General features: G+C 43.8%; 2 protein-coding genes across 2 annotated transcripts; both read left to right on the forward strand.

Annotated features, from left to right (window-relative positions):
- Positions 1-6,133: 6,133 nt before the first annotated feature.
- Positions 6,134-9,385, forward strand: LOC306925191 (protein THEM6-like). The gene is made up of 3 exons (XM_079503883.1): positions 6,134-6,273; positions 7,836-8,345; positions 8,956-9,385. Exons 1-3 carry the CDS (start codon positions 6,187-6,189, stop codon positions 9,061-9,063), a joined length of 705 nt encoding a protein of 234 aa, XP_079360009.1. The 5' UTR covers positions 6,134-6,186; the 3' UTR covers positions 9,064-9,385.
- Positions 9,386-9,537: 152 nt separating this feature from the next.
- LOC306925273 (protein THEM6-like) lies at positions 9,538-15,058 on the forward strand. Its single transcript, XM_079503999.1, has 3 exons — positions 9,538-10,566; positions 11,775-12,279; positions 12,938-15,058. Exons 2-3 carry the CDS (start codon positions 11,779-11,781, stop codon positions 13,043-13,045), a joined length of 609 nt encoding a protein of 202 aa, XP_079360125.1. The 5' UTR covers positions 9,538-10,566; positions 11,775-11,778; the 3' UTR covers positions 13,046-15,058.
- The last annotated feature ends 1,033 nt before the right edge of the window (positions 15,059-16,091 follow it).

The raw sequence follows: 16,091 nt of genomic DNA on the forward strand, positions 1-16,091 counted from the left end.
TGACAACCTTGGACGTCAGCGACCACACTGATGACTTTTGAATTACTACGCTCAGTCTTCCTCCTCCTCGTTATGCTCTGAGTCTGAGTCTGACTGCATGGATGTTATTTTATTGGTCCTCCTCGCACTGCTCGCAGTCTCTGCTCGTTCCCCTCTCTCTCTCTCTCCCTCCCTCCCTCCTTCTGGCTGTCTCCCCCTCTTTCTCGCACTCTCGCTCTGAGTCGCTCACATCATACACGCACGGCACGCACGCGCCCTCCATGCGCGCGCGCACACACACACACACACACACACACACACACACACACACACACACACACACACACACACACACACACACACACGCTCTCTCTCTCTCTTATCGTCGTTCACTGCACAGAGGTGAAAATGGGATGTCGGGGGACTGATTGCTGATAGGCAGTGTGAGTTGTTAGAGAACTTTCACAGTTATCTGTTTATTTGGCTGACGCACCTCATATCAACAACTTAAGCTTAATTTAGGCCTATCTCATGAGCATGTGACTCACTTCTCAAAACAAACAAACAAACAAACAAATCACACCCCCCCCCCCCCCCTGCTCCTGTGATGCAACATTAGATTGAATTATATTTGCAAGCAGCAGTCGTAATAACCTACAACTGAAAGCACAACTGATGGGACAAATTAATTCAGCACCATGGCCAGCGGCCTTCAGCATTCAAGGGTGGAATTTACTCACTGAGAAGCAATACAGTAGACTAGAGCTATGTGCAGCTTCATTCATTTCATTGTTTGGGGGGTTGGAGGTACTAGGTTGAGCACTCATCACTATAATAAATCATGTAAATTGAAAATTTTAATAGGGCTTTACCCTAATATTGACGTAAACATGCAATCTATGTTCGACCCAAGCGTCCGGGCACCATGAAATATGGAACAGAACTAAGGACTTTCCCCTCCCCTGCATCTGTTCAACCAAGGCCAGCAGCACTAGTCTGTAGCCCGGCAGGGTCGCCTGTTCAACCAAGGCCAGCAGCACTAGTCTGTACCCCGGTAGGGTCGTCTGTTCAACCAAGGCCAGCAGCACTAGTCTGTACCCCGGTAGGGTCTTCTGTTCAACCAAGGCCAGCAGCACTAGTCTGTACCCCGGTAGGGTCGTCTGTTCAAGGCCAGCAGCACTAGTCTGTACCCCGGCAGGGTCGTTTGTTCAACCAAGGCCAGCAGCACTATAGCCCGGCAGGGTCGTTTGTACAACCAAGGCCAGCAGCACTAGTCTGTACCCCGGCAGGGTCGTTCAATATCCTGCCAAATGTTCACACACCAAGGAGAAGTGTTTTCACGGTGGAGAACAATGAATCTGAACCAAGCTATACGTTACGTTCCACTTTACAACTCCTGATTCGTTTTGTTGCTGCTGTTCCCTGTCTGGACAGAGTGTTCGAGGGCTGAAGTCCCATCATCCATTTGATGTGATGTCTCTCTCTCGCTCTCTCTCTCTCTCTTTCTCTCTCTCTCTCTCTCTCTGTGTGTGTGTGTGTCTCACGTAGGCTATGTCACAGTCTGTGTGTCACTGTGTGTGTGTGCGCACGCACGTGTGCGTGCGTGTCAGTGTGTGTGTCACTGTCGTGTGTGTGTGTGTGTGCGTGTGCGCGTGCAGTGTGTCACAGTGTGTGTGTGTGTGGTGCATGATAAATGCTTTAATCTTACAATTGTTAAAACCAAGCTGTCCCACATTTATCATGTAAGCAGCATTAACTTAAATTATTCAAACCCGCTATAGTCTGTCTGTCCAGCGTCATACCCTCATTATTCCCAATCCCTTGTGTTATTATTTGTGTAGGCTGACACACTCACGCACGCACGTTGCACGCTCGCACACGCACACACACAAAGCTTGGATTCCTGTGCGCATCCGCTTGCTTCTGATTCTCTGCGTTTTTTCCGACCGTTTGATGGTTTTTAAACTAAAGCCTTGCCTGTTTGTGTTGTTTTTTAATGATCTCCTCTACCTCCTGCATGCCCCCCTGCGGGCCATTCATGCCAGCACAGCACGGGCCCATCATGTCGACCCACATCTGTGTAATAATTAACGTCAGGTCAGAGTCGACCTTCAGGATGCAGAGTGCTCAGACAGTATAAGCCTGGCTATATCCTATATTGATTCTGCATGTCCGGCAACCCCAACTATTGACTATTGACTTGGACAGAAATAGATGGCACCTGACATCATCATCATACCCGGCAGTTATGCAGGAACGCCTACTGACTGAGTGGCAAAAAACTACTTTCTCATGGCCTTGACAGCCCATAAATCCAAACAGAAAAGTCCTAATCTGATTGCATTAAACAATGTTAAACAATGTTAAACTCACTTTGCCACTTGATTTGCCACTCACTTTATGCATGCGCATACCCTCTATAGAAGGCTGATGTTATGGTTCTAAAGTGGGTCCTCAGGGGGGTTGAAGTGCATGGAACTCTCAGCACTAAAATAGCTCATCTACAAGCTAACAACGTATATAGCAGATCTGTTTTGGCAAGTGTGACACTCTCGTGGGATGGAGTATAAGCCCTATATATACTCCTCCTACTGGCATTTCCCTAACTGAGATGTTAAATGTGCGAGTTTAACTAAAGGATCACATTTTCATCATGCAGATTAACTATGTTTGTCATGTCTGTCTGATTGATTGGTTATTGACTGAATACTTTAGTAACAGCAAAGACAAGCACAGGAAAGTACAGTTCAATGCAGGAATAATAAACACCCAAAAAAGCACTATGGCTTGTTTCCATTGGGGTCCTTTGTTTGTACTCAATTCATCAAAATATTTAATGACAGACAAATATACAATACTATGCAAAAAAAGGAAGAAAAAAAATCTTATAAACGAAATATGTACAGTAAACGGGGGGCTTTCACTTTTTACAGGAGCCAGTTCTGAATAGTTCCGAATTGCAGTAAGGAGACTCTGAGTAGAACCGCTGCTCCTTCGCCTGGAAAGGAGCCAGCTGAGGTGGTTCGGGCATCTGGTTAGGATGCCTCTCGGACGTCTCCCTAGGGAGGTCCTCGACGCACGTCCCACTGGGAGGAGACCCCGGGGCAGACCAAGGCGCAGTTGGAGGAAACACATCGACTCACTGGCCTTGGAACGTCTCGGGATCCCCCAGGAGGAAGTCACTAATGTTGCTCTGGAGATGGAAGTCTGGAGCTCTCTGGTGGAATTGTTGCCCTCGCGACCCGACTACGGATAAGCGGTTGAAGAGGGATGGATGGATGGATTCACAATTCTTTATGTTGGTAGGGCGTGACACATTATTGTGGCATAGCAGGAGACCTAATTTAACTCCTTGTTTGAGCCAAATCTGGGTTGATCGGAATTTGTGGAGCTCCCTCTGGTGACCTGATTGTGGACTTCATTGATGCTTTTGAAGTAGTTTGACAGATAGCCTACATGGATGTCTTTGTGGTGTAGAGTCTGTAGTGTAGAGACTATATGCCCATAAAGTTGCTGTACTCTGTCTACCCTGAGCCATCCCACCCTGGCAAAATGAGCAGGGGTTAAGTGAGTTGTTGAGATATGTAAGGCCAAGCCTGACCAGTTTGTTTAGGGATGTCTGGAGTCTTGTTTTTAGGGCCTTTGTAGCATGAGGTGCATGCGTATAGTCAAAGAGACATTGGATGAGTGCTCCTGCTATAGAGTCCTCAATGTATTCTTACTGAGGACAGAGATGACTTTATTTTTTGGATCATCTGTTGATCGTTGATCTGTTGATCATCTTCAAATCGGTTCGCACAAACATGCAGATTTGTTTATTGGGTCAAATTATTGTGAAATCCCACTTTTATTTAGGTTCTTCAGCCTAGAGTTATTTGTAATAATATGGAAGGCATGCAAGGATGTGTCCGTATATATCCTATAGCAACTTGGAAGATGTAACAGGAGTGAATAGTTTATTTGTTCACCCTAGGGTAGGAATGCTTTCACAAGCAAGCAATGAAAAGAATTGAAAAGACATTCACAAACAGAGAATGCATGTGTACAATTCAAACACTACAGTATACCAACTTGTCTGGGGAATATATATAGCCTATTTCCATATAAATTCGAAAAAATGTCTGATTGTTGATAATATTCAACACGTCCAGGCTAGGATGCCTTCAAAACTGCATAGAGGGATAAGTAGCCTATTTATGTTGTTATAAAGAGAGACAGATAAACACATATTGAGACTAATTAAACGTGTGCTTGAAATCTGTAAAAAATGGCCAAGCTAGAGCCATAATGTGACAGACAGCTGTTTGTTCCACTAATCGCTGCCTGGCGGGGATTGTGACATGCAGTCGAATATAGAGGTCAAGAGAGAATTATGTTATTAATCTCTTATAGACTACCTCCATTCTCTCACGCACACACGCACGCACGCACGCACGCACGCACGCACGCACGCACGCACGCACGCACGCACGCACGCACGCACGCATAAACCTCGTATCTTCCCCCGGAGCTGGTCTAGTAGTCTGACTCTGGCCTTGTCTGACAGCTGTCTATTATTCTGGCAGATTGAGATCACAGAAGACATGATTATGATGATCTATAGAAGTTATACCACGCGTAATAACAGACAGCTCTGACTCTGTAGCTATTCATTTACTGACATGCTTGACAGCTGTGAATCCCTTGACTCCTTCAAAACCGCTCTCAAAGGGCACCTACGGACGGCTGCAATTCGAAACTGGCCCCCGTAAAATCTGAATCCCCAATTTCCCCTCACTGTATATGTTTCTTTTCCCTTTTTACCTCCTTTATGATGAATTCCTGTTCTGTTCTTTGACTATATAGTAGTGTATATCTGTACGTCTCTAAATGTTTTGATGAATTGAACATGGTGGACCCTCTTGTAAACAAGTGTAATGCTTAATTGGGTCGTCCACTCACAGTTAAGTCTTTGTATTGAGTTTGTGCTTGAAATGTACTGTAATTCTGCAAACTGTTAATAAATATTCCAATCAATCAATCAGCTAGGCAGAAGGGAGTGCGCACGCACGCACGCACGCACACACGCACGCACGCACACACACACACACACACACACACATACACACACACACACACACACACACACACACACACACACACACACACACTCACACTCACACTCACACAAGACATAGGCCCTACTGTAGGGGGTCGGGGCCAGGGGGAAGCAATGCATCGGGGTAGACGTGGGGGTGGTCCCAGCCGTCCCTAGCTGTTCCCGGATGAAGTCCATTACTATTACAGACGGCCGGGCCGGACATCCACGAATCCCACGGATCAATATTCTTCCATTAAAGTGATGAACGGGCCCGTCTTTTCCAACGCGCTCTCTCTCTCTCCGGTGAAGACAGATTTTCAGGGAATACCGCTGATCCAATTCCAAATAAGACAACGCGGTGTGTGTGCGCACGGGCACGGCACGGCACTGCACGGCACGCCACGGCAGCCTGCATGCGGCCCTGCGCTGCCAAAGGTAAACGTGAAGGGGTCATCTCATCTCATCCTTATGTTCCAGGTTGAACAGGTTCTATGTTCCCCTTCCCCACTTAACCGTTAGGGTTAGGTTTAGTTTAGGGTTTGTTTTAGGCTTAGGTTTAGTTTAGGTTTATTCTAAGGGGAACAAACTTAGAGTATAGGGAACAAAGAACCATTTTTTAAATCATGTAATAGATTAACCTCGCGTCACCACCAGGCTTTCCACCTCGGAGGAAAAATAATAGATAGCATAGATAGAATACCCTCTGGTGGACAGCGGCGGTATTGTATATGTAGACCTACTCTGTCACTGTATTAACTGAGAATATAAGAACACAAATGAATCTCCCTTTTGCATAACATAGGCCTATAGAATGATGATAACCACAGCCAGGTATCATCAAAGATCATCAATATTTTGGGTGGGTTTGCGTTAAAAACTTAGCCTATTCAAACTTCAAAGTACATTTCGAACTAGTTTTATTTATTTTATTTTTGAATGACTTTTAATGACTAAAACTATAGCGGTTATTTTTGTTTTATAACCCCCCCGCCCTACCCCGGGAACTTTTGACAAAATAAATTATAAATCCGGAAACATAATTATAACCACCAGCCGGCCAATCATAACCCTTCATTCAGCTGCGTCACTTTCCAAGAGCAGAGTTGACAAGTCTCAAAATGTCATGAATGCTCTTCAGTCAGTCTGTGGCTCTGTGCTCGTGTTGTTATTGTGACTCTAAAGACGCTCAACGGACAATCATGTGTGATATAACAGTGAGTATCAAAGGCTACAGCTATGGAATTACATGTTGTTTATTTACGGAAACAATGTTGCGTCAAAGTTTGCAAGAGGGAAGGAGATAGATGGGACACCGGTTAGATATCATGTTCTTTCTTTGCACGAATAATGTTCAGCCTGCTACGAACAATTAATATTCCAAACATGTTTTATTTATCCCATATTATAGCCTGGTGCTACTGCTCGAGTCTCACAACAATATAAAGCACTGTCTGGACCAGGTCCAATGATTTACTGCCTACGACGTTGCAGGTCAAGTTGCCTAACATGAACGGTTTTCATAAACAGATTTGCTGCAAAACATTATATATATATATATATATATATATATATATATATATATATATATATATATATATATATATATATATATATATATATATATATATCTCAGAATCAAAAGCTGAAAGAATGAAACACGTGGGGAGAGTTACTGGTAAGAGTAAGTTAAGAGTCAAGAAAGAATTCTATAGCCTACCCAAAACTTGGGGAGGTCCCATGTACAGTACAGTATAAGTTAAATGTTCTGATTCCATGACCATTAAAAGCAATAAATCGCTGCTTATAATAAGCATTGCATTTGTCTTTTGCATGTCCAGTAAACAAGACAAGAATAATTCAGTCTGAAAGGGAACCAAGCTTCTCTGGCTATCTCAGAATATTATTTATAGTTAGAATACTCTTAACCCATTTAGACCTGACGTCGAAATTTAAAAAAATTACAGTTTTCTGTATCGGTGGTGCTCAATATTTCATGTCAAGGACCCCCAGAATTATATGTAATTGGCCACCGACCACCTATCTGAAAATATGTTGTTCCAGTGACCCCCCGGAAGCAAAGATTTTAGTTAAAAACGCTGTGAAAGAAATATATATTCAAAGATTTGCGACACATTTTCACCATTTTTCAAAAATAGCAGACCTGCTATTTTTCATTAGCTAAAGTATAACATGATGCTTCAAAGACCAAAAGGGGCTCCCGCCCAGAGCCGTCTGCCCAAGGTACAGTAAAAGTACTGTATGTTTGAGCACTTGCCTTTCCAGAAGAACCAGTTGCTCTGCCCCAGCAGGGTTCCACAGCTGGCAGGTCTGACAGGTGTGCACTATGAATAAAGTACCTACCTACCTACCTAGAATAAAGTACCTACCTACCTATGTGTGCAACAGACTGCTAAACTGGAGACTGGAACACGTTCAAAACGTCTTCACAATGAATCCCTCAATGTACGATCCATATGGTATTAGGAGTGCATTCATCTCAAGATTCAGAATCTTAATTGCAATGTATTGTATTCTATTCAGCGTTTATATTTGCATTTACAGGACATGCGATAAGAATGCCCAATGTGCATGCACGCACGCACGCACGCACGCACGCACGCACACGCACACGCACTGCCTGAGCCTGACTCACTCACTCACTCACTCACCCACACAGGCACACACACACAAATCATCTACCTAACCCCGGCAGGCCGGCACCTCGGCAGAAATTCCAAATTCTACAGTACATGACATGTCTCATTCTTTACCCTAGATGTGGGATCCCTTCTCCTTTCTTGTGGTGGTTGGCCTGCTGCTTCTCTTCTGCACTCTGGACGTATGGTACTTCTTGCGGGTGGCAGGGGTCGTCCTCAAGGCCCGGTTCCAACCCCCGGTACGAGACGTCACGGGAGAGCAGGTCATAATGGGACGCGTCCTCCCGCACGACATCGACATGGGTCACATGAACAACGCTCGCTACCTCAGAGAGTGCGACTTTGGCCGCTTCTCCCTCTTCATGCGCAACGGCGTCTTCAAGGCCGTGCGAGCCCTGGGGGCCACCGTGGTGGTGGGGGCCACCACCATCCGCTACCGACGGGCCCTCTGCATAGGCGAAGGGTTCGAGCTGCGGAGCCGCATCGTGACCTGGGACGACAAGTCCTTCTTCCTGGAGCAGAGGTTCGTGTCGACGAGGGACGGGCTGGTGTGCGCAGTGATGTACTGCAAGCAGAGTGTGATACGCTGCAGTCCAGACAAGATCATGCAGCACCTTTGCAAGAGGAAGGTAATTGGAAGAAAGGACCTTTTTTATGATTGTGTACCTTATTTTATACTTTGCAATATTTTCAAAAGTAGCTAAAATTGCTGGTTCACCAGCTCACAATGTGTAGCGTTGTGGTAGATCTGATATTTTCATTATTTTCCAAAAATGTCATCAACATTTTTGCCTATAAAGACCAGAATAGGGACACTGTTTAATATGTATGCATTGTGTACATACAGTCGACGTAGGTCTGTAATAGTTTTAAGTTGGTTTGTGTTGTGTTTTAACCCATTTTGGGCGGGAACCCCTTTTGGTGTTAGCATTATGTTATGCTTTAGCTATTGAAAAATAGCAGATCTACAAGCTCATAGCGCGCCACCGAGTGGCGCGCTACGAGCTTGTAGGTCTGCTATTTTTTAAATCGAAGAACGACTGACATAGAAACATAGCTTTTTCAGAAAACTGTCAGGATGTAGAAGACATTTTTAGAATCTGATCTCAGGTCAATATGGGTTAAGGCAGACTGAGTGAGCCAGCCAGAGCACATGAAGTGTTCCATTGTATTATAGACAGCACTGTATACATGAAAATACAGTGGGACCGAAGTGAACTTGTGGTTTGTTCCGTGCAGGTCGAGTGTCCCGAGTTTCCAGAAGACCTGCAGCACTGGGTCAGTTTCATCTCTGCCAGCAGCCAGGCTCTCAGAGCGGAGAGTGGCCTAGAGGAGAAGGACAAATGAATGGACCACACCGGCATGTCACTCCGGGAGTTATTAACATCAGCTTTTGGAAGCCAACTCAATTTGCGAAGCGAAGGATTAATACTCCTCTGAGAAATGGATTAATATACCCTGTACTTAAAGACCTGAACTTGTGCCAAGTGCTGATAATGAGCTTTATTTCCACCCAAATAGCTACACTGTCACAGTGTGGTGTAAAACCAACAAAGGTTGTACCATTGAGGTTGAAACCAAGGTTACGAATGTAAACTCACGCCGACATGAACATTAACAATGCAATATTTTCTAATGTTTTTAAAAAAATAAAGGTTTTTGCAGTGTTGATGTAGTTTAAACATGGGCTTTCTTATTTAATCTACTGTAGTCCTTGCATATTGCAGTTGTGCTGCATACGTTCATAATGCAAGGACTATAGTAGTAGTACTATAAGTAATATTTTACGTTTGCAGTTGATACTTTGATGAATTTGACATACACCTCATCACAAATCGTGAGATTAACAGAAATGTCATGTTTAAATAGACATACTGCTTGCTTGTGCACATACAGTATGCCAGGATACCGGAGAACTCGCCAGTTTACCAACTCGCCACAGCGAAGATTCTTCATCAATGTCTTCATCGTTATGCTAACATGCTGTCTTCATCAGTGTAGTGTCGCGGCGAGTCAGAAAAACTGGTGAGGTATCCGGAGAACTACTTGCCATGCCAAGTAGATGCAAAGTTGTTGAGGAGGAGGAGGAGGAGGCATTTAGCAGATCCTCATTAACTCATTTCCAAGACTTTTCAGGCGTCCCACAATTTGAGACCCTGTCCCACATTGTGACTGGCAGGTAATTGCATCAGTGTTCAAATGCCCTAATAGTTAGTCCCCTAATTTGGCCTTCTGTTGTAAAGCTCTCTCATTGTCTCTTCCTGCAAGATGTGTTTTTAAGCCTGTTAAAATAGCATAAAAATAAACCATGATTTTAAAACAAAATGTGAGACACCAGATGAGTTTATAAATGATAGCCAATAGGCCTATGGTCGAATATGACGTCAAGGCATTTAACAGCAACTCAAGTAGTACCTGTGGTCCAGTGGTCCCTGTTGTGTTGGGGTCCCCCTTATATATATACTCTATGGGGTCCCCCCATCCCACTTGTCCCACACAAGCGATACTTCTGTCCCTCAAATGAACAGTTTGGATCTGGTCACCCTACCTACATCATAAATTGTACATTTAATTCACAAATACCGGTAGGCCTATATACATAACATGTTTATCTTTGTTCACTAATACAATGCATAGTTGTAATAGTAGAATATAATGCACTATAATAAACATTGGCCACGCCACGCCCGACATAAATTATGTTGACGTCAGTTCCGGAAGCAGGAAGCGCATCGTACTGTACGCATCATTATTTTCTAGCCGGCTTCTTCCTTCAAGGTGCATCCACCCGCAGCCCATGGTAGCACCAACCAAACACCATCTTTGGTAGCACTCTCTTCTGAAAGCACAGTGAGTAGTCCTCGTATTAGTCCTTGCCGTTAGTTGTGAACTTACATTAATCGCATAACTTCAGGAGTCAGGCTAGGACAATAATATAGTGTCCATGATATCAGTCACCGCTTCTAGGATAGGCCACCATCACCACCAGCCCCAGAGGCTGCTATAGTAGCTAACATGCTATATAGCAGCAGATTCTGCTGTCATAGAGGTTATGTGATGATGATCATGTTTATTTCAGGTTTCCGCCTCCCCTCAAGGATGAAATTGTTGCTGACTCAAATATAATGCATCGTGTGTGTGTGTAACCGTGATGTTCACTGACTCCTATAATATTTCCACGATTCTGCATTCATTTATGAGACCATACAGCCATGCTGGTTAAATGTACCTCATAGCAGCTATTATTATTTAACATGCAGTAATGGTGCTACAGTACAGGCACCTTTCATGTGGATTCAATACTTGAAATCATAGCGCTTAAACCTGCAATTCCTTTCATGAATAAAACATTATTTTAATCTGTCTGCTACTCTGCTTGGTTCGTATGATAATTTTAGCATACAGCACATCTGCTAGCATCTAGCTGTAGCACATCTGCAGTGGATGGAAGTGCACAATGGTCGCCCTATTCTTCCTTTGTGGAAATTTAGACCCTGGTGTCGTGTATAGGTCACCTCCCAGTTGTCAACTATTACTGCCTGAAGCTCAATAGCACAATATCTTCCCAGACCGACAGACAGAGTGTGTGTGTGTGTGTGTGTGTGTGTGTGTGTGTGTGTGTGTGTGTGTGTGCGCGCGCGCGCACGCACATGTGTGTGTGCACGTGTGTGTGTGTGCAAGCGTTAAAATTGGACCTTCGGTTCATGTTAAATGGTGCATTTATATAGCGCCTTTATCCAAGGCGCTTTACATAGATTGTGCATCAATTCACCCATTCACACACACATTCATACACCGATGGCGGCAGAAACCATGCAAGGCACCAACCAGCACATCAGGAGCAATTTGGGGTTCAGTGTCTTGCTCAAGGACACTTTGACACTAACTCTGGGGGAGCCCGGGTTTGAACAGGCAACCTTGCGGTTACCATCCATCCAGCCACTCTACCCCTAAGCCACCGCCACCATGACGATGTTCATAGTTTCATACCATGTTGTATGTACTGTATCTCCATTCCTGGCTGGATATTGACGATCCATATTGATTTTGTGTTGCAGAGAGATGTTGCTGCTGGTGCTGGGTGCTGCGCTGCTGCTTTTCTGCAGTCTGGATGTGTGGTACTTTGTACGGGGGGCCCAGGTGTTTTTCAAGGCATACTTCCAACCCAGGATATGGGACATTCTGGCCGAGCAAAGTGTGGACGGAATGGTCCTCCCCCATGATCTGGATTACCTGGGCCACATGAATAACTCCCGGTACCTGAGGGAGTGTGACTTTGCCCGCTTTCACCATTACATGCGCAACGGGCTCTTCATGGCTTCGCGCAAGCTGGGTGCGAGAATGGTGGTCGGGGCCTCCACCATTCGCTACCGGCGCTCTCTGGCCTTCCGGGAGGCGTTTGAGATTCGGACCAAAGTCGTCAGCTGGGACGAGAAGGCCTTCTACTTGGAGCAGCGCTTCGTGTCCAAGAAAGACGGTTTCATCTCGGCGATCATGCTCTGCAGGCAGAACGTGGTGCACTGCAGCCCCGAGAAGATCATAGAGTTTGTGTGCAAAAGGAAGGTAATTAATGCAACAGTAGAAATTGCATATAAATATTGTATTATTTATATCGGTGGTTCTCAAGCAGTGGGCCTGGGTTAAATTATGGAGAGTTGGTAACCAAATGGATAGAGCTTTAACTCTTGAGAGTGTAAAATGAAACCAAATGAACCCTTGCAGGTCCAGATTTGGTTTCATTTTACGCTCTCAAGCGTTAAATTATTGTTGAACACCTGAATTATTTAATTCACAAGAAGTCTACACAATTAGAGCACTTAGAATAATTGTTATTTTGATCGTTTGCCTGTTGTCTTTCCTAATGGTACCACATCAATACAACATGGAATTGTGGACAAAATATTATCCAACGATAACAAAATATTCTAAGTTTTGGTTCTGAGACGCAAGTGGTGGTCCATTAGCCTGACACTCAGTCTGAAATTTCATTTCGTTTCACTTCATTATTCTGCCTGATTATTCGCCAAGACATTTTTTTTAATGGTATAGCTCAAATGCAGAATGCAGAATAAATAATGGGCCTTGATATGAAAACCACTGATTTATATTAACAGCAGTACAGGTTTGTGCAACTTTCTCAACTGTGTGTGTGCGTGTGTGTGTGTGTGTGTGTTTGTGTGTGTGCGTGTGTGTGCGTGCATGCGTGCGTGCGTGCGCACAGATCCAGTGTCCTGAATTTCCAGAGGACCTCAAACACTGGATGAGTTTCATCTCGGCCAGCAGCCAGGCCCTGAGAGCAGAAAGTGGACTGGTGGAGAAGGACAAATGAGGCCTCAGCAGGACCGACCCAGAGTCATATAGTAAGAGAGTGGCGACACTAACGTTGACTCCCATTGTAACAATGGAATGCGGAAGTGCTCATTCTATCTCAATGGGATAGTTCCAGCCATAGGAGCAATGCTTGGAACTATAGCCCATATAGGCACCCGCTTTGCGGCGAGATCACAGTGTGTCGCTACTCTCCTGCTCTACATTCTGGACCGACCGACAGACATACATCATCATCACTATCACTGGTCACAACATGTCATTGCACGCAACTTATACGGCGCACACACACAATACGTCATCCACACAGTGTAGGATTCTACTGTCTTTTTAGTTGATTTGCAAATTGTCTTGTAGCACTTAGTCAGCCCTACCTGGATATGAATAGTCTTTAATATGGCATGAGCAGAAACACCTTTGGCTGGGCAAATATCTAAATAACTAAAAACCTGAATTATTTGAGTTGTGTATTTTATCGAAAGCAGTGTATGTGCACTGGAATTGGGCCACAGGTAGACGTTTAGCTGACATCAATAATATCAAGCAATCCAACTGAGCTGTTGTCTCAAAGTGATACATGAATGTATTAGCTTTTATCCATGAAGCTTAGAGTAGATCACACATTATTGTCTTTAGAGACTGTGATCGTTGTTAGGCAAAATTCAATCTTCAGATAAGCATGTGTAACATGAGAAACTCTTTCACTGACATCGGTGCATGCTTTAAGTCAAAGAGACAGGGTGTTTTTGTGCCTGTTTCTCATGATTAGAGATAGTTTACAGTTTCAATTTACATCAAAAGTTGTAAGAGTTACTCTTTTTTACAACCTTTGGGTGGGGATCAACTACTTGAATGGGCTTAAATAATGATTATTCCATTCCGTTTCCCTCAACAATGTGCACATGTCACAATTGAATTGATTGAATTTGTTATCCGTTACCAGGAGCATTATGTTTGAGCGGTCGCATTCCTTAATACAGGCCTTTGCGTCTAATTTGGGTTACGCCAACTTAAAGGGCGGGTTTAACAAAAAAACATAATTTGGTTTTAAGAGAGATTGCTTGATTCCTAGCTCTGGTCCAGTGCACGCCCTGCTGGAGTCCCATCCGCTGCTCACTAGCAGCTTTTCCCACTTCGTGCGAGGGTTTACAATTCCCCGAAAATAAACAAAACGACGTAACTACTCACCGACACAAAGCCTGCTAGACCTTGGTAAAAGTCTATTCTCGAAGCTGGGAAGTGTCTCAGGTCCCCAGCTTCTCTCTAAAATGCACTTTGTGCCATTTTAATAAAGCAATGTACCGGACAGAGTCATTTCTTCTACTACGGCATTTCCGGGTTTTGCCTGCGCCGATCTGGTTGGATTCATTTTATTTAATGACTAAAATAGTGCATTTTAGAGAAGCTGGGGACCTGAGACACTTCCCAGCTTCGGGAATAGACTTTTACTAAGGTCTAGCAGGCTTTGTGTCGGTGAGTAGTTACGGTTTGTTTATTTTCGGGGAATTGTAAACCCTCGCACGCAGTGGGGAAAAGCTGCTAGTGAGCAGCGGATGGGACTCCAGCAGGCCGTCAGTGAGAGACTCGCTGTAAGAACTGGACCAGGGCTACTTGATTCCCAATTGGCTAGCACCAGCAAATGCTAGTATTAGGCTGCTGACAAACGATTTCTCTTAACTGCACACTTCTTAAAACTTTGAACCCGCCCTTTAATGCACCAAAGCTTTTTGTGTTTGACCAAAGTATTGTATTGTATTCTTTATGACAGAATTCCAAACTTTATTTTAAATGAAATGTATGCCTACTTATGTTATGCCATGTATATTATACTTGCACTGAGAGTGAATAGCTTGTTCAATTGACTGATGGTGAAAATGCTAATTTGAAATTGTATTTATTTTTGAACTGTTTTATTATTTATACATAGATTATTTAATGGGACTCATGGTCAGAATTTTATTTATGGTATCCGTTAATTCAAATGCATTTTGAATTAAACAATGCATTTAAACCCTGTATATGAGCTTGCCTTGGTGTTTTTATTACACTACCGTACACATCACACAGTGAGTAATATCTATGTATTTAATGTAGCCATGTAATAGAGCAGTCTGTAGGCCTATCTGCCTTTACAATGCCTGGACTTTGATTGAAATATGTATTAACAGTTTGCAGAATTACAGTACATTTCAAGCACAACTCAATACAAAGAATGTTAACTGAGAGTGGACGACCCAATAAAGCACACTTGTCGTAAACAAGTGTGTCCACTAGATGGCGTGTGTAAGCTGCCTTGCCTAGCGGTGGAAAGTGTTTAAAAGCAAGTCAATTCAAATGAGCTTTATTGGCATGAGAAAACACGTTTACATTGCCAAAGCAAGTGTCACAAATACAATAAAAACAGTTGAAATGTCAGTAGCGACGTTTCTTTAGTGCTATCCACCTTTTCCTGTAACCCATAAGTCTGCGTTTGTGTGTGTGTGTAGAAGTTCCTCTTTCTCTTGCTGTGTTGTATTGCCAGTTTTGCAAGAGAAACAAGTGGCCAGGTCTATGAAAACAAGCAAAAATGAAAATAGCTGATCTACAAGCTCACAGCGACACATTGTGAGGTTGTACATCTGTTATTTAAAAACACATTGAGAATAAAACGAAATATTTTGAGTATTTGTTAAACATTTTAATAAAAAAGGCACAACATATTTTCAAATGGATGTCTTTGGACGATGATATGTGTGCGTGCGCATGCGCGCGTCTTGCTAACCACCCAGGTGCAGCGGATGATTCAATCACGGACCAATGACGGACGGACTTTCATGTGACACAGACCGGATCCAGTGGGCGGAGCTATACATTTAAATAGGAACCACACCGCAGGCTGTTTGGGGCGGGCCATGCACGCTGAAAGGTAATGTTGAATGGTTTGTTTGACGGTTTTAATCCTCCGTTTATCACTGGTATGGTAGCCTATTGTTTAAACATTAGAGGACTGTGGATTGTTTAATGTGACAACAATCGGAGGAATGTTTGTCCTTTTTGAGAAGGAAACA

The sequence above is a fragment of the Electrona antarctica genome (assembly GCF_951216825.1).
Source record: "Electrona antarctica genome assembly, chromosome: 1".
NCBI classification, from domain to species: domain Eukaryota; kingdom Metazoa; phylum Chordata; class Actinopteri; order Myctophiformes; family Myctophidae; genus Electrona; species Electrona antarctica.